The sequence below is a fragment of the Porcisia hertigi genome, chromosome 25 (genome assembly GCF_017918235.1).
Source record: "Porcisia hertigi strain C119 chromosome 25, whole genome shotgun sequence".
Classification (NCBI taxonomy): domain Eukaryota; phylum Euglenozoa; class Kinetoplastea; order Trypanosomatida; family Trypanosomatidae; genus Porcisia; species Porcisia hertigi.
Window position 1 is genome coordinate 426,614 of NC_090584.1, and position 26,301 is coordinate 452,914.

At 55.9% G+C, this 26,301-nt stretch overlaps 5 protein-coding genes across 5 annotated transcripts; all 5 read right to left on the reverse strand.

Moving 5' to 3' along the window:
• Positions 1-6,862: 6,862 nt before the first annotated feature.
• Positions 6,863-8,362, reverse strand: JKF63_04613 (uncharacterized protein; the record flags this gene model as incomplete). Its single annotated transcript, XM_067900595.1, has 1 exon — positions 6,863-8,362. The coding sequence occupies one exon, from the start codon at positions 8,360-8,362 to the stop codon at positions 6,863-6,865; it is 1,500 nt and encodes a 499-aa protein (XP_067756616.1).
• A 2,396-nt stretch (positions 8,363-10,758) lies between these two features.
• JKF63_04614 (uncharacterized protein) lies at positions 10,759-11,256 on the reverse strand (the record flags this gene model as incomplete). The annotated part of the gene is made up of 1 exon (XM_067900596.1): positions 10,759-11,256. The coding sequence occupies one exon, from the start codon at positions 11,254-11,256 to the stop codon at positions 10,759-10,761; it is 498 nt and encodes a 165-aa protein (XP_067756617.1).
• Positions 11,257-12,760: 1,504 nt separating this feature from the next.
• Positions 12,761-14,458, reverse strand: JKF63_04615 (uncharacterized protein; the record flags this gene model as incomplete). The annotated part of the gene is made up of 1 exon (XM_067900597.1): positions 12,761-14,458. The coding sequence occupies one exon, from the start codon at positions 14,456-14,458 to the stop codon at positions 12,761-12,763; it is 1,698 nt and encodes a 565-aa protein (XP_067756618.1).
• A 5,141-nt stretch (positions 14,459-19,599) lies between these two features.
• On the reverse strand, positions 19,600-21,042 carry JKF63_04617 (uncharacterized protein; the record flags this gene model as incomplete). The annotated part of the gene is made up of 1 exon (XM_067900598.1): positions 19,600-21,042. The coding sequence occupies one exon, from the start codon at positions 21,040-21,042 to the stop codon at positions 19,600-19,602; it is 1,443 nt and encodes a 480-aa protein (XP_067756619.1).
• A 2,543-nt stretch (positions 21,043-23,585) lies between these two features.
• On the reverse strand, positions 23,586-25,288 carry JKF63_04618 (uncharacterized protein; the record flags this gene model as incomplete). The annotated part of the gene is made up of 2 exons (XM_067900599.1): positions 23,586-24,016; positions 24,094-25,288. The coding sequence occupies 2 exons, from the start codon at positions 25,286-25,288 to the stop codon at positions 23,586-23,588; spliced, it is 1,626 nt and encodes a 541-aa protein (XP_067756620.1).
• Between the last annotated feature and the right edge of the window lie 1,013 nt (positions 25,289-26,301).

Below are 26,301 nucleotides of genomic sequence, written 5' to 3' on the forward strand. Positions count from 1 at the left end.
AGACGTAACCTCTGGTACCTGAAACACGAGCAAGTCAGACCAGCTGTCACGCCCGTAGCCGCATGCAGAGACGCATTCGACAGCCGCACCGCCGCCGCTGCATCCCACGCAGCGTTGCAGCGCTGCCAGGTTCGACGGCAGGGTGAAAACGGAGCCAGCCGCCATCAGACGCTCGTCGACGCCGTCGTGTGTGTACAAGGCGAGTCGCACGTCAATCCACCTCGGGTCTTCCATGAGTGGGGCGCTTGACTGAGCATTGCCGTCCCGCGCGTCGTGCAGCTCGTCGGAGAGCGCAGCTGTGGCACGTTTTGCCGAACCCTGTCTGGGCTCCCCCTGCGCGCAAAACATCAGTGAGCACCAGTGCCGCAGTCCGTGCACCCCAATAAAGACGCACTGCCGAGGTGGGTGCACCGTGAGCTCATGCACTACTTGGCGGAAGATCCTCTCCGCGGCCTCATCAGCAGCGATAGCCTCCTCATCGTATTTGGCCTTCATTTTCTCCGCCACCTGCGCCTTAGGTGAACAATCAGTGCGCTCGGCACACGGCGGCTCTGAGTCCCACGAACAGAGTCGAGGTGGCGCTTCGGAGTGCATCGGGTGTCCCATCGGCGGATCAAGTGCAATAGAGATAGTGGCCCCTGTGCTCTCATTCCCTTCTCCCTCTCCGCCTCCCCCACTGACCCGTCGTCCATCAGCGCCGTCACGGTGATCCTTGGCCTCGGCGGCAACAGGGGGGGACACAGACCCTTCAGCCTCTGACGCACCGATGGGGCCCCCCCCGTCCGCCTCCCCACTTCTGTCGTGAAGCAGAGACGAAGTTTCTGTGGCCTCATCCCGGCGCGCCTCGCCGCCTGCGGTGCCCCTCATGCTGCTTCGAGAAGTGACATCTTTTGCGCTCTCGCCCACGCTTTCGTGAGCACTCTCACCGACATACTCGTCAATGTTGCTCGGGATCTCCGTCACGCTCCCGACCTCCCGGGGAATACCGCTGGTGTCACTTTCTATTGCGCCACCGGCTCTGTCACCACCGGGCCCCCCTCCCCTCCACCCCCCAACATGGTCTCCGCTGCCAGCGGTGCTGTGTGTTCGCTCATCCTGAGTCGTCACAGCTGGTGAATTCACGCTGCCCTCAGGCTCCGATACTCCCGTGGGTCGCCCAGCGGGCATGTGAGAGAGCTCCATGAAACTACCTCTCTTGTGGTCCTCTACTGGGTCGCTCACGGTGCGCACTTCTGTGCGAGTTGTCCGCTCGCCACCCGTCACCCTCCTCCTGCGGCCGCAATGCAGCCATCTCAGCTTGTTGCCTCCGCCACCAACAACAGGAGTTACCTCCTCGTAAGCTGTTAGTCGAATGAGCTCTATGGACGAAGCTTCCGGCGCACCCACTGCTGCTGTTGCTGCTGCTGCTGCCCCCACCCTCTTGTCACGTGACTGTGGCGCCGCAACAGTGGCAGAGGAACAGGAGCCCTGCGCCATGCTGTCGGTGGGTCTCCCACTGCTATACGAGTAGCTGTACGAGTACGACCTGCCTCTGTCGCTGTACTCATCGTAGCGACTTGAGTCAGCGTACGACCGCCACGCTTCCGCGCCCTCCTGCCTTTCACTGTTGTTATTAGAGATCACCGTGTTACTGTCGTGTCCGCCGAAACCCTGGGACGATACTCGGCGAGCCTCAAATTGTGCCATAAACAGCGGCGTCTGCTCAGAGATCACGCTGCCGGGCATGCCACTAACCGAAAAGCGTTGGTGTCTCGCCGTGAAGCTCCTCAGCGTCCCTGAACTGCCTACTCTCTTCACATAATCGAGGCCGCCGACAGCCCTCTCCATAGGTGTGAACAAGCTGGTGCATAAAGGAGAGGAGTCGCAAGCTCGGCCGGCGGCTGCTGCATTCGCAGTCTCGAGAGGCAGGAGAGGTAATGGCAGGGTGGGCGAGGAGGGTGGCACGATCGGAGTAGCCTGCGGCTCTACGGTAACCGCTAAAGTAGACCCTACCCCAGCACGCCGCGCGTCGTGGCCATCACGGGTGGCCACCGCGCCTCCAGTGGTGCTCCATCGCTCGAGTGTGTCAACTAATAAAGACGGTGGTGTGGGTATCCTGCCTGCCCCAACGGTGCCTAGTGAGGTTTGATGAACACCTGAGAGGTCACTCGCCACTTCCGTATTTTTCATGATGGACAACGGTGCTGGAGGAGTTTGTCGTGGAGGAGGACGAGGAGACGACGACGACGACGACCGCAACGACAGTGACTGGCGTTGTGATGGCAACATTTTCCGAGGGAGCAGCGCTGCTGGCACAGGAGGTGATGAGCCGAGAGAAGTGGGGTGCACAAGTGGGGGTGAAACCGCTGTCGAGATCGCCGCGGCTTCCGCGGTTGACGCCCTCACGGTGGGAGAAGTCCCACCACGAGTCGCCTTCACAACCAGAGTCGATGGAGGAGGTCTGGAGAAGGTGGACGGAAGCGCTTCTGTACGCATGGACCCCGGGTGCTTCCCGGTCTGCAGAGGCGGGGTTGCACCGGCAGCGGCGGAAGCCTCGCGCGTGTGCGCGACGGGCGGCAACGACAGCGACTGACCCACGTCCCCGGTAGCGCTAACGACAACTGTCGTCTTGCCCTCTACATGATCCTTTGCCAGTGTGCTCTTTGTCTGTCCCCTCTGCTGCTGCGCCTGCGTGGATGGCCGCAATCCTTCGTCTTTGGGGGCTGCAGCGTTCTCGTTTTCATCCTCGCTGGACGGAAAGATCACGTCTGGCCAGCCATCTGCTGAAGGCCACCTTAAACTTTGATTGCGATCAATGGGTGACGAGCTGCGAAGCGCGATCTCTGTCTGTTGCCCATCCCCCCTGGCCTCCTCGCCGGCGGCGTCTCCGTCGTGGGAGGCTGAGACAAGGGAGGGAGGCGGTAGACTCAACGGCGTAGACGGGACATCCACCGTGTAAATGCGCACCGGTGGATCCATCACGATGAGTGAAGACGCTGGCGTACTCCGTCTCACGCTGGCCCGATGTCTGTGAGTAGACGTGGGGGAAGCAACACTCACAGCGGAGGTCGACTTCGCACCGAGCGAAGCGGCAAACTGTGAAAATGTACCACGCATAGGTACCGCATGACCTCCATGCGAGACACTCGCAACTGCGGGCCGCGGGGACATTCGAGAATTCTCCTCCCTGTCTGAATCTCGGATCTCTTGACGATGTGAGTGAGCGCTGGTATGTCCGAGGCGCCCGAGGTGCTCGCCCACCTCGCGGCACTCTGCCGCCGTCGCTTCGTCTTGCCTCTTGTCCCCCTCGGAAGTTGCTCCACTGCGTTGAGTAGAACGGAGGTGTGGGGGGTATTGACCACCCCACATCTCCTCCACATCATTGGAGATCGTCTCATCCTCGATCCTGCCGCGGCCTGTGTCACTAGTGCCGCCCAAGCGCCCGATACTGGGAGGCTGCCCCTCCGACGACTCGCAACGAAGGCGGTCCGGGGGGGAGAACAGCGCGGGAGGGGAATCACGGGGTAGATTTGAGGGCTCTTTGCTACGCCTCTCCTCCTCATTCGCACGGGTATGTGGCCGCGACAGCTCTACGCCAGTCGACACTGCGGAGAAGTCCCCCTTCGGAGAGCCGGGGTCCTCTTCAACTTTCTCTGGGGCCTCCACCCCTGCGCCTGCACGCTCAACGCCGTTGCCACGATCTGATGCGCCTAATAAACTGCTCCCATCATCCTCACCTCCATCGATTTCACGAGCGTCTTCTCCGCTGCCGCCGCCGCCATAATCGTCCACAGCTGAGGCTACACGCGCCAGGGGTGGCGCTAGCGCAGCGACGGGTGCAGAGCTCTGATTAGTCATCTCATCGACCGAATGCGTAGAGACTACCACCTTGGGCGCCACGGGAGTGCTGGCAGCCAACTGCGATGTGGTGGACAAGGCGAGCGGGTGCTGGTGAATGTGGGCGTCGGTGCCTGAGGAACTACCAAGGGAGCGGGCGTCAGCGGTCAACGTCACACGCAGCTTCACTGTGGCAGACGTGGGAGGAAGTGGTAGAGGTGCCCCCGGCCCGGTGGAGGGAGCCTGGCTCGTAATGAGAGCCGTGGAATCAGGAGTGTCACCTTTGCCCGTCGCAGTTGGCGATGAAAATAAAGAAGCCCGTGGCTGCTTTTCTGGGGTGGGTACCAACGATGCAATGCTGCTTGCGTCGTCGCGTTCTGATCTCCCTCCATCCTCACACTGTCGAGGAGTCGCGCTTTTCGAGAAAAAGGAGAGACTGCTGCTGGCGATGGAACTGCTTTGCGACACCGAATGGGACGAGAGTGTCGACCAGCTCGGTGTTTTATTGCCACCGTCGTCGTCGTCATTTGACCCATGTGGGGTAGCGACTGTGGTGAGCAACACCGTCAGGGCTGCAGCGCCGTTCTCCATGGTCTGTGATGTCGCAGATGAGTCCATGCCAGTCGGTGACAGGACCTGCTGCCCCTCTTCATTGCTTTCCTCTGCCTCCATTATCTCAGAAGTATTCGCGTAAAGACGCACAACGTACGCGCGCCCTTTAAAGGAACGGATACGACAAGACGCGGATTTGCAAGGAGGTCTGTGCGTGTGTATCTGTGTATGTATGTGTGCGTATTATGTATGTATGTATGTGGGGGGGTGTCTACGATATCCAAGTTGAGCAATAACAACGAATGCCCAAGTGGGAGTAGGTGCGCGTATGTGTCTATTTTATACGTACGTATAAAAGAGGTATATATATGTATATATATATATATATATATATATATATATATATGTATATGTGGGGGGAGGGGAGATGGAGCGGCTTGAGTGCATGTACCTGTGTGTGCATACGTATATATGTATGCATATATACGCGCGTCTGCTTTGTAGACTGGTCAACGGTCGTGAAAGTAGCTGGCATCAGTCTCTGCAGACCTCCCACGCACCTCTCCAAGACCACCTCTCGTATGACGGGAGTCCTCTGCCGCGTAGAGCGTCCCCGTTGGTATGAATGTATGGGAGTATTGTGGGCGCGTGTGACGGTTCTTGTGGGGTTCACGTGCACCTGGAAAGTATGTGTGTGTGTGTGTGTAATGAAGGGGGGTAGAGGGGTAAAGCGGAGATGAGGGCAGAGTTCATAGAGGGTAGTGGACCTACTGGCACACCTACGCAAGAAACTGGGGAAAAAAGGGGGAGCACACAGCGCATGGTGGCCATGCGGGCATGTATGAGCTGACTACGGAAAACAATGCCATGTGGCGAGAGAAAAAACACACACACACACAGATGCGTGGCCCCTAATGGGATCATACGGGGAACAAGTGTGTATCTGTCTCGTCAAGGAACGCCCATTACAGAAATCCATCGCACATAAAGGTCACTTGCGCACAGGGGGGGGGGGAATAGGGATTATATCGAGTTATACATGCAAACATATAGACGTGTGTGTGTGTGTGTGCATATATATATATATATATATGTATGGGTGTGTGTGTGTGTCTTTGGGAGGGGGAAGGGGGCCATTGATAGCTACAAAAACAGAGAAAAGCAAGGGAAGTGTACGAGACCTTCAGGCTGTCCACGCTCGCCGCGGAAAGGGGTATGTACCACTGCCGCCTGTGTGTCAAGGGAAAAAATCGTCCGTGTTGCCCGACTATCCCCTCCCCCCTTTTGGCGAACAGTCAGCGCGGAGCTTCAGGGTGCGCTTTCGAGATCTTTTACCATGCACTCAAAGCCAACCCCCCCCCCTCGGTCTCTGCGCAACAACAATGGAGCCAAGAAACATGACATCACCATAATAGAAGAGTTGGTGGCGCTTCTTCCTGACGCTTATCCTCTATCCCTATGTGTGTGTAGACCAGCGCCGCCAAACCTTCATCTCCTCTCTCTTGATATATATCGAAAACACATCAAAGGAAAAAAAAAATCAATCATCAACGCACCGTGACGTCGAGACTAGACAAAAAAAACGTGCTAAAAAAAATATATACAGGCATTTACATATATATAAATGTAGGGAACACGACACGTCCATGCCTCACCACCAATCCTCTTACCGTTAAGCGTACCCGAATGGTGAAAAAGGAGAATTCCCCCTTTTTTGTGTGTGTGCGTGTGTATGTGCGTGTGTCGGAGCCACAAGGAGGCGCAAGCGATGCACAGACCCTCTAGTAACGAGATCCAAAAACATCTCCGACATTTTCTTGTCATCAACCCCGTTCCGGTCATCGAAGTGAACCGGAAGAAAGACAGATGCAGGAAAAGACAACCTGGAATTCAGAGGTGCAATTAAACCTGATGCGTACCCATCATCACAGAGTATTTGGGGGGAGGAGAGAGAGGAGGGAGAGGAGGGAGGGGGCGAGGCCTAACAGCGATGAAAACGCCAACGATATTAGCGCATGGGGGGGTGGGGATGAAAATGGCGCCCATGGCACACCTCGCTGACTCCATAAAGCTACTCCCCTCTGAGTGACTGCTGGTGCACACACACACACATATTTCGATCCCCCTCCCTCCTCATCCCCGAACGTCATGTGCCCTTCGCGGAGAAGAGACTCAGGAGAACAGCAAAGTCTCACCCGGATACTCACACACACACACACGCACGCACGCACACTTTATACGCCAGCAGCAACACTGCACAAAAAGGAGATGTAATATAGTAGACGAGGACAGAGCAGAGACACTCTACGCGGCGTCCCAAGCAGCGGTGCAAGCAGGTTGGACAACCTTGGCGCGCACGTGTGGGAGCCAAACGACTCGCCTCCCCACCCGCCTGACACCCTCTCGCACAGCTCTGAAACGGTGGGAACGCATTTTGTGGAGTGGAGGGAGGGATGCATGAAGCGGTGAAGCGCGCCCTCTGCCTGCCATCTCCTCACGGCTTGACAATGGGCCCCTTGAGTGCAAAGTGGATCGACTTTGACTGCGTGTAGAGGTCGATGGCGCCCTTGCCCAGCTCGCGGCCAATCCCACTCTGTTTGAAGCCGCCAAAAGGCATCGTGGGGCAGAAGTTGTTCCATGTGTTCACCCACACCGTGCCGGCGTCGAGGAAGGTGGAATAGCGCATCGCAGTGTCCATGCTGCGCGTACAGATGCCAGCAGCCAGCCCATATATGCTGTTGTTCGCGCGCTTCACCACCTCATCCATGTCTCGGAACTTCATCACACAAGTCACAGGACCAAAGATCTCTTCCTTGCAGATCCGCATGTCCTCCTCCACGTCCGAAAAGATTGTCGGCTGGACGAAGTAGCCCTTGTCACCGATCCTCTTGCCGCCGGTCACCACTGTGGCCCCAGCCTTCACGCCGTCCGCGATGTACCCGAGCACGCGCTCCAGCTGCTTATCCGATACCAGTGGACCCATGTTGTTCGCTGTGTCGTTGCCTGGGCCCACCCTGCGCGCATCCGCGTGCTTGCGCAGACACGACACAAACTCGTTGTATACGGACTCGTGGACATAAATACGGGACGACGCTGTGCACACCTGACCCGCGTTGAAAAAAATGCCCGTCGTCGCCACACCTGCCGCCTCCTCCACATCGGCGTCCTCGCACACAATCAGCGCAGACTTGCCACCGAGCTCCAGTGACACTTTCTTCAGGTTACTCTCCGCAGCCAGCCGCATCACTTCGTGGCCAATCACAGACGAGCCCGTGAAGGCAACCTTGTCCACATCCATATGGCGTGCAATCTCCGCACCGGCGACAGTGCCAAAGCCCGGCAGGATGTTCAGGACCCCGTTCGGATAGCCCGCCTCCAGCGCCATCTCACCAAGTCGTAGTGCGCTCAGCGGTGTCTGCTCCGCGGGCTTCAGCACCACGGTGTTGCCCAGTGCAAGCGCAGGTGCGATTTTGAATGCAGCCATCAGCAGTGGGAAGTTCCAGGGGATGATCTGTCCACACACGCCAACGGGCTGACGCTTCACAATGCCAAAGAAATTACCGGCACGCGGTGGCACAAATCCTTCCACCTTGTCCGCGAAACCAGCGTAGTAACGCAGTATATCCACCGAAGACGCCACATCGACATCCAACGCCATCTCGAAAGGCTTGCCGTTGTCTAGGCTTTCTAGGGCAGCCATCTCCGCACTGTTCTGTTCCAGTATGTCCGCCAAGCGCAGCATTAGGTTGCGTCGCCACTGGCATTCGGTTGTGCGGAAAGACTCGAAGGCGCGGCGGGCAGCCTCCACGGCAAGGTCGACGTCCGCCTTGCCGGCCTCTGCGACTTTCGCAATCACCTCTTCGTCTGCAGGGTTCACAACCTCAAAAGTCTTCCCAGACACAGCCGGCACGAAACGACCATTGATCAGCAACTTGTCCTGGATGTGGGTGACCTTGGGGATCGACCTCAGCAGAGGAAAGGTGGCGCGTAGCATCTTCTCAAGAACAAAGCGTGTGGTGGAGGAGAGGGAAAGGGGGGGGGGGGGGGGGGGGAGGGGGGAGAGTCTCGATACGAAAAAAAAAAAGAGGGGCAATATAGTAAAGAAGAAATATGAAGGGGGTCAAAGTAAAACACACAGTAGCAAAGCGAGAGGCGAGGTCTGGGCTTGTATACGCGAAGGATGCGAGGGAAGGGGAAGGGGGAGGAGGAGATGATTCGTTTCTCTGTGGCAATGTGTTCATGCAACGATATACATTGATATATCAGGGAAGGAAGAGTGGCAGTGATGGTGATGGTGGTGGTGGTGGTGGCGGTAGGTGGATGTATTTTTCCTCAAAGCATCTGCCAAAGAAGTGAGATGGAAGCCAAGCTAAAAGGCAGGATGCGAAGTGGCGAAGGGGAGGAAAGAACGAGAGGGGTGGGTAGATAGATAATAAATAAAAGAGGAAGCTGTTGTATTTACAGCAAGTAAGAACCACCACAAACCACAAGAATGAAAGGGGGCGCGTGTGCGTGCCCAGTGTAACCATTTTTTTTTAAGAGGCGAAGATCACATCAAAATGATCCCGGGGGGAGGGGGAGGGGAGAAGGAGGGGGAGAGAGAGGGATGGACGCGCAGCACGCCGAAAGATGTACACACGACACGGGAGAAGGGAAACAGACGGTTGTGTGAGATGGGTGCGAAGGAGAACGAGAGGCGGCAGGAAGTAAAAAAGCGAAGAGAGCTGCCGCAACGTGAGCATCGCTTTCGCACCATGCTGACCGCCCCTACCCCTTTCCTCCGACCTCTCCCACTCTGCAGAGCCGAATAACTTACTGCTCCGGGCGCATATTTATAGCCCATCCGGGTTTCCTTTTGGGTGGAGGTGTGAGAGAAGAACCACGCTTGAACCCGAAAAGAGACACGCAAACGCTCGGATATCTTTTAGGTAAAGCATCGAGCTAAAAATTGTGTGTGTGTGTGTGTGCATGTGTGCTTCACCCCCTCTATTTTTTGTTGTTGTTTTTTGAAAGTCATTCCACCTGTCGAATCGAGGCAACCTGACTGCTCACGCAAGGCCCCCTGTTGGCCCTCCTCTCCCCCCCCCCTTCGCCCCGGTGGTGAAGCTTTGCGGGAAGGGAGGGAGGGGGGAGTGGAGGAGTGGAGGGGTATCCTCCCCGAGTTTCTTTCATCGGTACGGTTCTAACATTTTTTTGATGGTCGTTCTCCACCCGGCTTGTTCTTCTTTCCTCTCTTTCGTGCATTCGTCTGTGTGTGCGCGCTCTCCGTGGGGAAGGGAAGAGGAGGGGAGGGGGGAGGGAAAGAGGGGGAGCTCAAAATTCTTTGGAGACATCTGCCGTCCACCCCTCCACCGTCATGTGCCCCTCTACACGAAGCAAAAAAACACTGGAAACGATTCCCAATGAGGAAGGAAAACAAAAAAGGTTCTGAAGTGAGAAGGTGCGGTGTGCACACACACACACACACGCACAGACAAACACAGACAGATACCCTTCAGACGCACGGGATATGATCACAACCTACTCACACAACACTCGCACATGCACAAGAGTGCGAGTGGGGAAGAAAATCGGCAGGAGACACGCTTCTGTGAAATAGAAAGTGCCCACTCTGTGGCAGGTGATGTAGCTACAACGGGCACCACACCTACCTCGTAACAAGTAAAGGATGAAAAACAAAAAAAAAACATCAAAACCAAACAACCAACCCATCCACTACTACTACTACAACAAATGAAAAGTGTGTTCTTCTTTTTTATAACAAAAACATACAAGATAAACGAGTGGTGCGCACAGAAACGTTTGCAGGCAGCCCCGTCAGGAAGACACACGCACATACACACACACACACACACACACACACACACACACACAAAGACAGAAACACGCACGTACTCTCCAATAGTGAAAAATGCAACCGATCAAAAGAAACACCAAAGAGAAACGCGAAGTTCTCAGCCTGACGCCTCCAAACCCGTACCCCCACCCATCCATCATCATCCCCCCCCCCTTCCGCCATGTACAGCCTCCGTGTGCGCACACAGGCAGGCTTTCAAAAGGAAAAAAACGAGGAGGTAGGGGAAGGAAAGGGGAAAGAAGAGGGAGCCTTACGGCACTCGGCATGTACACTAAATATACACACAGACAAAAAACCACGTCAGCTTTCCAGGCAGCGCTTCCGCCGGTTCGATCAGTGGAAAGGAGAGGGGGAGGGGAGGGGAGGGGAGGGGGGGGGGCAATCTGAAGAAAGAGCGGTCTTGGTAAGAGCGATGGAAGGTCCACCTGTCATTTGTTCGGATGCCCTGCAGCGAACGACAAGAGTCCGCAGGCGTGCTTTCGTTGCGTGTGAGTGTACGCATGTGCGCGTGTATCAGTGGATAGTAGTGCATCTTAAGCAGGGATGTAGAACTTGCGCGGGCCAGGAGCACCGACATCACCGAGCGCCGCCGCGTATTCGTCGCTGTACTGCCACACATGCGACATGTGGTCCCATGGTGAGTTGTTGATGGCTTCCTCCCACTCCTTGTTGACCGTTTTGCGCCACGTCGGGTTGTTCGCCGGTAGGTGTGTCCCGTAGTAGTACTTGAGCCCACTGAAGATGATGAAGCCATGCGTTGCCAATACAATAATCATGAGAATGATGGGGTGACGAGGCAGCTTCTGGCCCTCACCGAAAATCTTATCAGAAATACGCATCGCGATAACAGTGTCGACGGCGTCCTTGAACTGCTGGGGGTCCTTAAAGTGCGCCAACGCCTCTGGTGGGTAGTACACCTCCTTCTTCATGGAGTAAACCCATTTGAAGCTGTACGCGAACGGGTTCGGGATGCGGGCGCGGTACTCGGCCAGTGTAGTGGCCGGTGCCCAAACGCCAAACGGTCGCGGCATGGCTCGGGAAGGAAAAGGAAATGGAAATGTGTACAAGAAAGTGTGGGGGAAGGAGGAGGGGGGTAAGGAAAGCAAGCGCTTCTGTATGTGATGCGTGTGTGTGTGTGCGTGCCGTGGATATAAATATGGGCAGATGGGGTGCGAGTGTGTTCAACACACAGGTGAATGTGTTTATGCACACACACACACACGAACACGCGCGATGCGATTAACGTCGAAATCCGGTCAAGAAGAGAAATGTGGGGGAAAAAAACATGATTTTATGAAGATAAGTGGGGAGGGGGGAGGGGGGGACGTTGTAGCGCAGAAGTGAAGTCAGGTGCGGCGAAGCAACACCGCACGCATATTATGCGAGCTCACAAGAGCTTGTAAAATAAGCAGTGTCATCCACATATATTTATACATATAAATATATGTATAAATATATACACACAGGCGGGCATGACGACGGCAGGATAAGGGGGTATTCGGAGGTGCGGCCAAGTTTTGGCACACATGACCGAGTATCACCATCACAAAAGGAGAAGAACCTTCCCTTATCTCCCCCCCCCACCCCCCACCCCCGAGTGTGCGCCACTAAATTGTTTGCCTCCCCCCTCCTATTTCACAAAACTTTCTTTTCCATCTCTCGATCCCGTGTCTATTCGAGTGCACATAGGGGGTAGAGCGACACGCAAGGCCTCACGCTTGGAACCAAGAGCCTTACGCGTAAGCACAAAGAACCCAGAGTGGAGGGAGAGGAAGGCGGTAGTAGTGGAGACGAAACACGCGGCAGTCAGAGATGACAAAGGTGTGTGTGTGTGTGGAGCAAAGTTAGATGTCTGCTTTTCTTTTAGGGGGGAAGGGAGGGAAGGAGGGAGGGAGGGATACCGCAAGTACTCTCCTCTGTGTATTTGTGGAGCGTCAATGTGTCTAGATGGGGAGGGGGAGGGGGAAGGGGAAGGGGGGGTTAGCATATGTCGTGATTTGTGACGTGGAGAGAGAGAACACAGCCCTCAACGCGTACATAACGAAAGATAAGAGGGGCATACACACATCATGAGAAGCACGTCACCAAGACTGAGTACACAAGCAGCCAACACATCCATGCCACCGGCCACCGACCACCGAAAAGATACTGAACGCACAGACCCACACACACCCACACACATACAATATAAACCAACACGAAAAAAAAAGGGGGGAGCAGAGAGGGGAAACAAGAGCAAAAAGAAAATAACATGCAGCCATACACCACCACCGCCACAGAAAGGAAGAGAGGAGGGGCGAGAAGGGGGGGGGGAGAAAAACGTACGGCTGGAAGAGGCTGCATCACCCACGTGGCAGACAAGCCAACAGCATCCACAACGGAAAAAAAAAATCACTACAGTGTCGTACATAAGCTAAACACATTCATAGGCACACACACACACAGTTTAAGACGGTGCGGCACCGATACCTCGATCATGTCCATTACAGCCTCCTACAGCAACGCGTCGGCCCTTCTCCCTCTCCCCTCTGTCGCCTACCTTTTGGTCCGAACGTCTGTCTGTGATGGGGTCGGTGACGTTAATGGACGGCCATCGGTAGTGATAATGGAGGGCGCCGGCCCCGTCAAGGGCAAATCGTTGCGGCGTGCTTTCTGAGCACCGACATCAGCGTCATCGTCGTCGTCGCCGGCTTCCAGCTCCTCCGTGAAGCCGTACTCCTCCGCCATGATGTACTTCAAGTACTCCCCGAAATCGCTTGCTACTACAGAGAAGCTGTCTGGCTTGCCGTGAACAAACTGAATCACCTGCCCGTACACGCCACCGTGAAGCTCGACGGGTTTGAAGTCGATGTAGAGCCGCGAGGCAGCGAACTGCTTCGGGGGGGGCGGCGGCGGCGTGTAGGTCTGGGATGGGGTACGCGCAGGAGAAAACCTACACTTGTCGGCTGCGTTCCCCGCGGCAGATGCCGCCTTAACCTTTGCAGGATCGGCGTCCGGGATTGTCGGTGCTGGGCCTCGAACATGTGGCTGCACGCTGTCGGCAAACGCAAGCCACTGGTAAAAGCTGGCATGGATATCGATGCGGGGATCGACGTAGACGAGACGAGGCTCCTCGCTACATGACGCCGGCGTCAGGTTCGTCGCGAGGGATGCATTAGCATCACCAGTAGCAATCTCATACGAAGCTGCGGTGTTCGACGCACCGCTGGTACCAGGAGGTGATGGCGGTAGCGGGAGCGACGTTGGAGGGGCGCTGTAAACGATCCTGCACCCCGCGTAGACCGAAGAGATACAATGTGTGTTGAGCGCGGCCCCGCTAGCGGTGGGCGGTGGCGAGCCGCGTGTGGTGCCCGCCGCGCCTCCCTCGCAACTGCCCTGCCCAGCCACACCGACAGTATCATTCAACCCCGCCCCTGTAGGGACGGGGTCGGCCGGCAAAGACGAACTTGGTGTGGAAGGGGGAGGCGGGAGCGGAGGCGGGGACGATTGTGTTGCGGCAGCGGCTGAAGAAGGAACCCAGCCCTCGCCTTGGTCGGGGAGAGTGGCGGTAGGGGGTGGGAACTGCTGCTCTGCTACCAGCATCTGATCAACCGACTTGAGGTAATACGGACAGCACCTGTACGTGGAGCCGAGGATGGGCAGCGCCACAAAATGTGGAAGCGGGCGCCGCCGCCGCGGTGCCCCTATCGTGCTCACTTTCTTGACGATCTTCGATTTGATGAAAGCAGCCGCCTCGGAGGCCATTGCAGCTGCGGCTGTCGCTTTGTTGACGCCCCTCGCCGAGGCCTCTGCAGAGGCAGAAGAAGCTGCCGCCGGCTTGGTGGGCGTTGCAGGCGACGCACTGGCTGCAGGCGGGTCTGCTGTGGCGGTGCTGGTTGCTGCCGGCGCCGATGACGGCGGCGCTGTCGTAGCAGTGGCGGCAAACGTTGCAGGAACCCCACCTTCACCTTTAAGAGAGGTCCCAGTGACTTTAGCGCTAGCGGGCGGTGGCACAGAGCCCGGTGGTCCCTGCAGCATCTCCCAGCACGTTCCGTTCACGCGCTGGAGAAGGTAAAGGAGCTCTGGCGGTGTGCCAGGGTAAGCCTGGCGAAGGCGGGTGAGCTGGTGCTCTTGCGCCTTTGGGAGTTTGTCAAGCTGCCGAATGCAGTGCGTTGGAAGGCGTTGGCGTAGCGATGTGACGTACGCGTCGACGAGGCGTCGAGACACCTCAGCCGTTCGGTGGCCTTTTGACATGGTCGAGGGGGGAGGGAGGAGGGGGGGGGGGGGCACGAGTTTCTCTGCGGTGCGCTATAAAACTAGAAGGGGGAAAAAAGAAAGAGAAGCGGCAGTGAGTAGCGGGAGAGAGCGAGAAAGCGAGAGAGAGGGAGTGGCCATGGATGGAGAGAGGATGACAGAAAGGAGATGAATACCCCGAGTATATTGGCGATTCCGCCCATTCGTCTCTGGTGGTTCAAATTTTGTGTGTGGCTGGGTGGGTGTCCACCACCTATGCATGCGGTCGCGTCGCTCATACTGAGACCATACCAGGCAGGAGTTGCCGGGCCAATGCGACCGGTTACACAAGCGCAGAGACACGTGTACATGTATGTGTTTTGCCTCCCCCCCCCCTCCCTCCCCTCTATTGGTGTGTGTGTCGATGGGCATGTGCTGGTGAGGGCGAGGAGCCACTTGCCCTCCCCCCCGCCCCGACCCCCATCGTCAAGCCTTCCATCTTGCACCTCCCCGTGTTTCTGGTGGTTCCCCACCCCCCCCCTCACGTTTGATATGCAGAATCACCGCTGAACCCGTCGGGAAAGGGGGGGGGGGTCTTCGCTTGATAGAATCAAGCGAGCCGTGGGACATGTATGGAAACTGAGTCATGGAGCTCCGTGTCGACTGCATCACGGTGTGAGTAGTCCCCTTGTCGAAGGGGGGGGGAACAGTGAATGCAGAACTTCCATCCACGTGAGGGTAAACCTAAGCTCCAATATATAAAGCCAAGGCTTCCCAGCGCGAGAAGTGCACCTCTCCGGGGCTCTGCCCAATCGATCTTGTCGTCAGGGACCCGTGTCCCCTAACGCATGCCGATAGCGGCAGGTTTCCTGGTCCTCCAGTTCACACACACATACCCCCTCCCCGGTCATTGTCGCACATGTGCAGAGATTGTACACGGCACCGGGCCTTGCCATTGGCGTGACGCGATATCGTGTATTCGTGGTGGTACTCCTGTGAACCCCCCCCAGATCACTTTGAGCACCTGCGGACAACAGCGTCAACTATTTTGGATAGTTGCATCGATTCACGCATCCACTTGGAGAGCCATCGGCCTTTTCATTCCGCTGTGAAACCACCGAAAAAAAAAAAAAAACGATGCGCCCGACCCCACCCTCACCGCCCTCCGGTGAGAACCGCGAGCAGCCCCCCCGAAAAAAAGCCATTCCGTTCTGGTCCATTGAAAAGCCTTGAATTGGCTCCCAACGCCGTTGCCGGGCGGTTCGCCTTCTCTTCCCCACACTCCCCCCCCCATCTGCGTCAAGACAGGTAACGTGCCACTCTCCCCCCTCTTTCCAGATCTTAAAGAGTCCACGCTAACACATGAACCTCCGGAGGGAGGGAGGCAGCAGCCGTAGACTTACCCCCTGTGTCAGTCCGCGATGAGACTCACCCAAAGGCAGCGGCAAACATGCGTTCTCAGGAGCCCCGCCTCTTCCCCCCCCCCTCCGCGCCAGTGTGTCTGCTCTGGAGGAAAAAAAAAGGGAGGGGGGGTGCAGGAGGCTTCAATGCCTCCTCATCGGAAGATAATATCGAGGCGGGTGTTGTGAGCGTGGGTCTGCCAGTCGATAACTATACTCCTCAGGCACCTGCACCACCTTTTTCTTCTCACCAGTGTCAAAGTTGCGTGGCACGGGATCAAAATATCAGAGGTGCGTAAGGTGGACCCGGTCCTCCTCCCAAAATCAACGAAGACTATGAAGAAGGGGGGGGCGCTTCGATTATGAGTCAGTGCAGAAGGTTGAACTCCGCGACCGCGAAGCCGCCAGAAGACTTGGTGATGCAACAAAAAAAAAGAGCGCACACCAAAGCGCATTCCTGTTCGTTTTCTACTGAGAAATTTGCCACATCCGCCACTCATCGAGAAATGAGTGTCGCCCTCCCCTCCCCATCCCCTTCCCCCCCCCCGACCTGACCCGGCCCGGCTCCATCATCTTCCTAGAAAAAAATCCTGAGGGACCTCGTGACTCTTCTCATGTGTTGGCCTCAGCAAGGAGTCCTGAACCTGAAGAGAGGTCCGCGGGCATGAGTCAAGTCATCCGTCCTCAGTGCCCAAGGAATGTCTTCGTCACGATGAGTTGTGTTGTGAGGAGCATCTTTTTTTTTGGTAAGGGGGGCTTGGCTTGTTTGTTCGTGTCGTGTCGTGTGTGTGTGTGTGTGTGTGTGTGTGTGTGTGTGAAACATCCGCGAAGGCACTTGAGGGAAGGGATACGGCATGTCAACTTGGCCGAGACGAAGAATGGGATAGGGAAGATAAAGGGGTACGCGCACATTGGGTTTGGAGGAACGAGAGGGAGAGATGCAGGGGCGCAGTACGGGGAAGTGGTCAGCGACTCAGATGGGTGCACCTTCGGCGACGAAGAGCCTCCCCCTCCCCTTCCCCCCCCCCGCACGCTACCCGAGCGTAAAGCCTGTTGGCCCCTTCACGTGCCTCGAGTTCCGCAAAAGGGCTTACAGACAAGGAGATCTTTTGAAATGTGGGCACACAAACCCGCACGCACAGAGCCGTCATGCATCAGCGCTCATATTTTGTCGATCATTCATCCGGCCTACATTACATACACGCACGCAGATGGTTCTCCCTCCCTCTCCCCGAGAATTCGATTCCCCGCAGCATTCAAGGAACTGCGGGTCAGGGGAGATTGCTGATTATGTTGTACGCAGCACCCCGGCGGTACGGTGCCTGCGGACGGGAACTCGGCGTCAACAACGCCTCATGTGCACCGGGATCACTTCTGTAGTCTTCGCGGCGGTTCTCAGTGTCCACAGCTGCCAACGCGAGCCCGTTCCACCGTGCTCCGCGGCAGCCTGGTGGCATGGCAACAGAACAAAGTGGCGGTGACAGCGATGCTGCCTTGGCACCTGCAGATCCTCCCCCGGGAGCCCTGTGACTGCTGTTAGATACGGGTGACATTCGGATGTATGACATCCCCTCTTCAGCAGCAGCAGCGACGTCGTCAGAGGTCGTAGGCAGTATCGACAGTGGCAACGGGGCGTACCGCGTAGGCGCTAGGGCATCTCGAGTAGGGGGCTTCACCTGCAAGATCGAGGGCTCCCTCACAGCGGCTGGTCGGCTCTGAAAGCAGCCGGGTGGCAGCAAGGACACCAGCGCAGGTGGGTGAAGATTTGCTGATGCAGCCGCCGACACACCTGGAGGTGTGAGCGAGGGCAAGCGCACAGGCGGTGTCGGATAGGAGTTGCGCAGCGCACGGCGGTGACACCCCGGTAACGCGAATATCGAGGGACCGACTCTGTAGAGTGACGACTGCGCCGTTAATGGGGGCCCGGGTAGACCAAAAATGCCAAAAGCGGTGGCAGCAGCGCCATCACTGGCTGCCAGTGATGGCGCTGCCACACCAGCGTCTACCCGGGCATCCTGTTTTTTGGCCTCACGTCGTTGGGGGCAGCAGCAGCATCCGCAGTGAGCGAAGCCGGTTGTGTGCGCATTGGGGATGAGGCCCGCAGAAGCTTTCCGCGCTCGGACACTGTGGTGTCGTCAAAAAAACGGTGAAAGACAACAAAGTTGTTCGCCTGCGGCGTGTACGCGGTGAGTCTGTAATGTTTTTTTATGAAGTTGAGCAGCTTCTTGCTAGGGCGATCAATAGCCAGTTCCTCTGGCCTGGAAATCTTTTCTGCCTTTAGCATGTGATCGTACAGCTGCTGCCCATACCCTTTTCTCTGGCAGCTTTCGTCCACATAAAAGTCGAGCACGCAGAGAGGATCCACCTCCACCAAAGTACACTTGACGGGATGCGTCACAAACAACTTCTTCACTCCCACCTTCAGTATTCCAACGCCGCGGTGGTTCTCGGTGAGCAAGTAAAGCCGGGAAGTGTTGTTCTCCCGTAGTCGCGCCACGGAGGTGAGGACGGCGTTGATTCCCTGCGCTCGCTGGCTACGGATGCCGAGAATGTCGATCGTGCGGCAGAGATTTCGTGCCATGTCCTCCTGTTTTTTGCCCGTGTTATCGCCACGAGCAGCAGTACGGCGCAACGCGTCGATATCCGCACCAGTCCACAGAGAGATTCCATCCGGCACTGACGTCAGCTCGGGCACTTCTTCGCCGGCCAGTACTGCATAGGTCTGCTGCGCGGACCGGCGCATTGCGACTGGGTGAATCGTCAGAGTAAGTAGCAAAGGTGTGCTTCAAATCCCCTACCCAGTAAGAAAAAAAAAGAAGAAGCCAGCAAAACAGTAGTGAGCGCAGCCGTCTTGGGTGTGTACAGAGGGGAAGCAACGGAGCTCGTATTGAGCTGCAAGCCCCCTATGGAAAAAAAAAGATGAATACAAACGTGATACGAAGTAAAGAGATGTACCAAGGCCCACATCCAGGGGGGTGGTGGTGGTCTCTGTGCGCTGATACGTTTTGCGTCCGGTTGCGCGCACCACCTGCACACACGTACACACACACACGCAAAGGGGGGAAGGGGGGGGAGGGCGGTTGGCCAAGCGAGCATACAATACAGATTGTGGCAGAGTGTCAAAGAAGGGGGGAAGAGGGCATGGAATAGAGGCCAACGAGAACATGAACAGGGGTGAGATAATCACAGGGCGACGAGACGGAGGAGATGACTGTGACCGTAAAGGCATGTTTGAGTTGGAAGGGAGGAGGTGGGGCATGTGCAAGCTTGGATATTGCCAGCAACCGGAGAAGGGGGAGGGGTACAGAGACGCAAATATCGACAAAGTTGGCGCGTGTATCCCCCTTCCAGCCACCCTCTGCCGTCAGCCCAGGATCGAAAAAAGAGGGGACAATTCTTTCCGCAACAAATAGAGAGACGGAGGCACACACACACACACACGCACAAACACAGCGAGAAAACAATGAACAGAGAGGGTGAAGCAAACCGCAAACACGCGAGCCAGAAAAGAAGAGGAACTCGACAAAGGAGTAGCGAGAAGAACAGCGCGAGATGGTAGAGAAGGCGAGTTGAAAAGGGGGCGGGCTTATATATGAAAGACAGCACCAATTACGTTCCTTCTCTTAATTCTTCCGCGCGCGCGTGCGCGGTCGCCTTTTAGTGTACAAAAAAGGGGTGATGAAGCAGAGAAAAGGAGAGGGGGTGAGAGAAAAAAACACAAACGGGTGTGGACACGCTGTGTGTCCATGGGGGGGGGGGGGGTCACTTCAAATCATCTAGGTTCAACTTGGCCGGATCGCCACGCTTCTTTCGAGGCCACACCAGTGCCAGTATCAGCGCCAGTATTGACATGCCCAAAAAGAAGAACTGCACCCATCTTAAAAGTACGCCAATACCACGCAGGTGTGCCACAAATACGTTCATCAAGCCGTTGATGGCGGTCAGCGCTACGTAGTCCCGGAAGGAACGCACGACGAAGAACAAAACCGCAAAGGAGGTAATGAGGAGGAGACTGGCGTTGAAGAGGAAAGCATTCACAAGGGTGTCTCGCCGCTTCATGGGGTGTATCTGGAAGAAGAAGAAGCGCAGGCCCAGAGCGATCTGCCCCTGGAACGTTGACCACATGAGGTAAAAAGCTAGGATGCTGTAGGCGCAGACGCCGAGCAGTCCGAAAGCATCGGTGAGGCGCAGTAGTAGCGTGTTGAGAAATGGGTCAGCATCGAAGGTATTGTAGACGAAAATCTGCAGGGTCCACATGATCATGATGATGACGCACACGATCCCCAGCAGGAGCTTGCCATACACAATGAAGGGCGAGCCGCCGGCTGTTTTGTATGCCCAAATGAGCTTCGATTGCTGTGCTTCTAAGAAGTAAACCTCGTTGCGCACGATGTTGATCTTGTTCTTTGTGGAGCGAGAGATTCTCCCGCGGCTTTCTTTCTGCAGGGCCGCACAAAGCCCCAGAATTGCATCTGCCTTGGCCAAGATTATGGCCATCTCCTCCGCAAAGCGACTTGCACTAATGGACCGGGTGTGTGACTGGAAGTCCTTGATAAGGCCGATAGGGTAGGCAGCGACACCGATGCCGCCGTAGAAAAAGAAGAGTAACCACCCAAAGAAGCACAACATGCCCATGCAATAAGTGTAGAAACTCACGGGGATGGCCATTTTTGTTCTGCTCCCATTTTCTGTGTAAAAGAGGCCCGGGCTCTCGGGTAGGGCCTTCTGCGGTGTTCCTGCGTAGGATATGAGTTCAATGTCCGCAAAACCCGCGTAGTAGTAGCAGGGACCTACGATCACAGCGAATAGCACGACAATGACAAGGGTGGAGATCACGCCTTGCGCAGCCTGCTTGGAAACGCTCGGCTTATCGGGGTCAAACGCCTCATAGAAAAACAGAAAAAGGGGGCACACCACAACAGCCAGGGCAGCCATCGTCCACAACACGATTTCCCACATGAGGACCGCATTGATTGTTTGGCTGAACTTGTGCTCTACAGTGGGGTCTGGTGAGTTGGCGACATCGTATGGGACAAGCAGAATGGCGCCCAAGGCCACGAAAAACCCAAGCCCGGCGATCGACTTCGGCACATAGTCCCATCCGGAGTCCTCCTCCGACTGGAAGTAAACGATAACGTAGACGGTGAGGCCGATGCAGATTAGCGGCACCAGGATGATAAGAAGAATAAGCCACCAGTTGAGCATTGTGTGGGGGATGGCGGTGGTGAGCCCACACAGAGAAAGGGGTTAGTGGCGATTGGTGGACAGAGTGAACAAAAAAAAAAGGAGAGGAGAGGAAAGGGGGGGGGAAGGAAGAAGAGAGCGCCCAACCTGCAGCTCCTCTCTGGGTGATACCCAGGAATACAACGCAGCAAAATACACACACACACACACAAAGAACACACTGCAAAGGTGCGATCCTTTTTTTTTGCACCCTCGAGGGAGAGAGGGAAAAAGAAACAATGCAACAAGATATATATATATATATCGAGAAGAAAATTAGGATTGACAACACCGGCACCAGCAAACACTCACATATAAATCAGACTGGGTGTGTGTACATATATATATATGATAGATAACAAAAAAAAAGCACACGATGCGGGAGGGGAAGTACAATACGATGTCCTCTCCCTACACTTCCCCCCCCCCTCTCTAGACACACAACCACGACAGCGAGAAGAGGAAAAAAACGAGACAGAAGAACACACACACCACAAGCACGCACTCAGTAATACACACAGAAACACACTCGCGGTGCCCTGGTGGCGGCGGTGGCGGCTACAGAGCACACGGGGCAAGAAAAATAGGCCGAAAAAAAAAACAAAGACAATATGAAAAGCAGCCGAGGCAGAGAAGCACCAAATAAAAAAAAAGTGTGGTGGGCTTTGGGGGGGGAGGAGGAAGCCAAAAACGGAAGCAATCGAGTCCAAGGTGTGAATATGAAGGAGGAGCAACAATCCAGTAACCCATAAACCAAAAAAAAACGGAAGTTCAAAAAAAAAGGTAGAGCCGCTGTGAGGGCCAGTTGTGAGGATTGGAGGGGGGAGGGAGGGGGAGACACGCAGGGGAACGAGAAAAAGGGAGAGAAGGATGGTGTGTAGGGGAGGCGGCCACCACATCATAGAGAAAAGCATGTGAGGCGATCAGAGGGTCGTTAGCACGACGATGAGCAAAGTACAGAGGGGCGCAAGTAGAGAAAGGTGAGAAAAAAAGGAGCCTCGACGCTCCGATTCTCAACACCGAGGGGGAAGACAAACGCGCATCTCCGTATTTGTGTGTTTTGGAGTTCGTTTTCTGACTTGGCCGCGTGTGTCCCCCTCAGAACAATAAGGAAATGCTCGCTTTTTTACCGCAGTATATATATATATATATATACGCAACCCAAACACACACACACACACGCAGCGCCCCCGCCTCCTCCCACAAAAATAAAATCCTCCTCTTCCCACATCAAATTAAATCAAATCAAATTATTTGATTTGAGGTGGGAAGGGAGGGAGCACCGTGTGTGTGTGTGTTTTGGGGGCTTTCGTTTTGTTAACTTCTCGTCGTGGTTTACTTCTGTGTGGGCATTTCTGTGTTTCTTTTCTTGGTTAAGGGAAGAGTGGAAGAGGAGGTGGGCGGGTGCGTCTCTCTCTCTCTATATATATATGAAGATACGCACGATTCCCATAATGCCTTTTTTGTTGTTGCGCAAACGAACAAAAAAAAACACTTTTACACGTACACATACACACACATATACACACATACACGCACTTCTTCAGACATGGACCCATTTTTAAAAAATACATGCATATATATATTTTCTACATGTACTCTCGAGACCCCAACATGCAGCTACGCCACTTCGTTGTTTGACTTCATGTCCGATACTGCGATAAACGCCCGCCTGCATGTTTCGTGAGTGTGTTGGATACAGAGAGGAAGTGAGAAAGGACAAAAGAGGGGGGCGCTACGAAGAGAAGAACCGCGCGGTCAATTGTGTGTGTGTGTGTGTGCGCGCGCGCGCACGGTTGTTGTTCTGGTGTGCATTCACTTCCCTCCACCAGTGCTACTTTTATATACCCCCGCCCCTCTACCTCCCCTTCCCTCCCCCCCCCCCACCCAGCGAAAAAATATATACATATACATATATATATATATATTATATACCTAAAAAGGGGGAGAAAGAAAGTAATATCAGAAAACAATAAGTGAAAGTGGGGAAGAAGAGAGACGGACGCACACCGCTTCGACGATGACTGGGGCCGATGCGTTAGCCGACACATTTACACCCGCACACACCACCGATCCGTGCGCCCACTCACTCCCCCCCTCTCACCCTGTCGCCATCCCATCCCATTCCATCTACTCCAGTGACGATCCGCTAGAAATGAAAAAAAAAACGTAACAAAACAATCGCCCCTCACACTCCTCCACCCCCACCCCCCACCCCATCCATCCCTCCCTCCCTCCCTCCCGCCGGCTGGCTCCAGCAGGTCCATCTAGGCAGCGTCAACAGCCGGCGTGGAATCCACAGCAATGAGAAGCGGGGAAAGGGGGGGGGGGGAAGCCCAGTATTAAATCGTTTAAGTACGCGTACCACATGACAACATCGCGAGATCCCCGAAACAACTGAGACCCGCACAACACCAGAGAACACGAAAAAAATAAAAGCGCGGCAAGGCTGCACCGTACCATCACGCCTCACCCACTGCACATCTAACGCACCTTCGCCTTGCCTTTTGGAGGACAATTTCTTGTCAGCATGCCGCAAGACGGGTAAGCGCGAAATACGGCGGGCTCGGCACGTGGGGCATCTTCTGCGACGGCCGCGCAACGCCGCCAATCACACACCCGCGCGCTGCGGTCCTGCGTCGCGGCCCGCCTATTGCGAGTCCGAGGCGCTCGCGGCCTGACGAGCGCGGCGCTGCTTCTCCATCGCCGCAGCCTCCTCCGCCATCGACTTCGCCTTCTCCAGCACAGACTTGATGCCACCAACCATGTAGAAGGCCATCTCCGGGATCTGGTCGTATGACCCCATCAGTAGGCCAGAGAACGACTCCACCGTGTCCTCCAGCTGAACGTAGTGACCCGTCATGCCAGTGAACACCTCCGCAACCTGGAACGGCTGCGACAGGAACCGGGTCACCTTGCGCGCGCGGTCCACCACAACCTTGTCCTCCTCGCTCAGCTCGTCGATACCAAGCACAGCAATGATATCCTGCAGCTCCTTGTACTTGGTCAGCATCTGCACGATATCCTGCGCAACGTTGTAGTGGTCCACATCGATCACATCGGGGTCCATGATACGCGACGCGCACTCCAGTGGGTTCACCGCAGGGTAAATGCCCGACTCTGCCACCGCACGGTCCAACACAGTCGTCGCGTCCAGGTGCGAGAACGTCGTCGCGGGCGCCGGGTCCGTGATATCATCCGCAGGCACGTACACGGCCTGCACAGACGTAATCGAGCCCTTCGTCGTCGACGTAATGCGCTCCTGCAGCATGCCCAGATCCTCGGCAAGCGTCGGCTGGTAGCCCACGGCGGCAGGAATGCGACCCAGCAGCGCAGACACCTCGGAGTTCGCCTGCGTGAAGCGGAAGATGTTGTCAATGAACAGCAGCACGTTCTGGCCCTCCACATCGCGGAAGTACTCGGCCATCGTCAGCGCAGACTGCGCAACGCGCGCACGCGCACCCGGGGGCTCGTTCATCTGTCCGTACACAAGCACGCACTTTGATTCGCCCTTCAGGTCAATCACCTTCGACTGCATCATCTCCAGGTACAGGTCAGTGCCCTCGCGCGTGCGCTCGCCCACGCCAGCAAACACGGAAAACCCACCGTGGCCCTTCGCCACGTTATTGATCAGCTCCATAATAATCACAGTCTTGCCTACACCGGCACCACCGAACAGACCGATCTTACCACCCTTGCAGTACGGCAGAATAAGATCGATCACCTTGATGCCGGTCGTCAGGATCGTGTCCTCTGCCGCCTGATCCGCCAGCTTCGGCGCCTCGGCGTGGATCGCCATGCGCATCTTCTCACCCACAGGGCCGCGCTGGTCAATCGCATCGCCAAGCACGTTGAAGATGCGACCCAGCGTCTCGCGGCCAACAGGCACAGAGATGTTGCCACCGGTCGACACGACCTTCGACTTCAGCTTCAGCAGGTCCGTCGTCTGCATCGCAATGCAGCGACCGGTGTTCGCGTCCAAGTGCTGCACAATCTCCAGCGTCAGCGGCTCATCGCGGCCGAGGTTCTCCGTCACATCCAGCGACGTCAGCACCGGCGGCACGCCCTCCGCGAAGTGCACGTCCACCACGGCACCAATAACCTGCGACACGTATCCGACGCGGCCCTTGTGCTCGGCAGGCTTCGCGGCGGCGGCCGGCGCAGACGACGACGCAGCGCGCACGCCAGCGGCGCAGCGGATCACCGCGGACTGCACACGAGACAGCATGGTTTGTACTAGAAAGTGTGTGTGTGTGTGTATGTAGAGAGAGAGAGATGGTTTGTGTGTGTTTTTAAGGTATTCAAGCGAAAGATGCGTAAAGTCCCCACAAGAAAGACGATACACGCTTTGGTGGCGCGAGAGTGAGATCGACGCGGGAAGAGGGGAAGGCAGTGAATTGCCTGTACGTAGTTTGTGCGTCACAGTGCACGTGCGTCAATGTGAGTGTGTGTATGTGTGTGTGTGTGTTTGTGGGTGGGTGGGTGACGCGAAAGATTAGAGGTAATCAAGAAGAAGAGGATAAGGGGGGATTATAAAAAAGAGAGGTAGGGGGTGAACGATCAGAGCCGGCACACAAACGCATACAGCACAGAAGAATTGCACATATTTTCCAATCGTCTCGGGACGCCACGACGCGCAGATGCAAAGGCGCGACCACACGATCCTGTCAATACAGCTGTCCCCCTACACAATCACACATCTGGGCTCGGCAGCAGCGAACAGCAATGGCAAAGGTGCTGCGCTGCCTTGCTGCAAGGCTCTGGGAAGGAAGAGAGAAGGAAGAAAGGGAGGGGGGGAATAAGAAGAGTTTGTGAGCTCGGATGCATGTGCATGCTTCGGGGGGAGACAAGTGCATATCCAAGTGAAGATCACAAAATGAATCGTGTGGAAATTTCGACTGAACTCCTTACTCGCGTGGGTTGCACACGCTGGGATACATGTGAGCTGGCTGAGTATGCGAGTCGGCGCGTGAGACAGGCTGCAGACGCCGCAACAACAACAACGCACAGACACGCACACACACAGACATGTGCTTGCTACGCATACAGTCCGTATATGATAACACGCATGGCAGAATACGAGAGATGGAGGTTGGGGGTGAGAACAGCGCGAAAAAGTGGCTCAGGCTCCCTCACGCCCCTTCAAAAAAGAAAGGGGGAGATGATAAAGAAATGTCCTGCGCCAACCCACGAAAGCGAGTATGTGGGGTGGGGGGGGATGAGGATGGGGTTCGGCCTTCC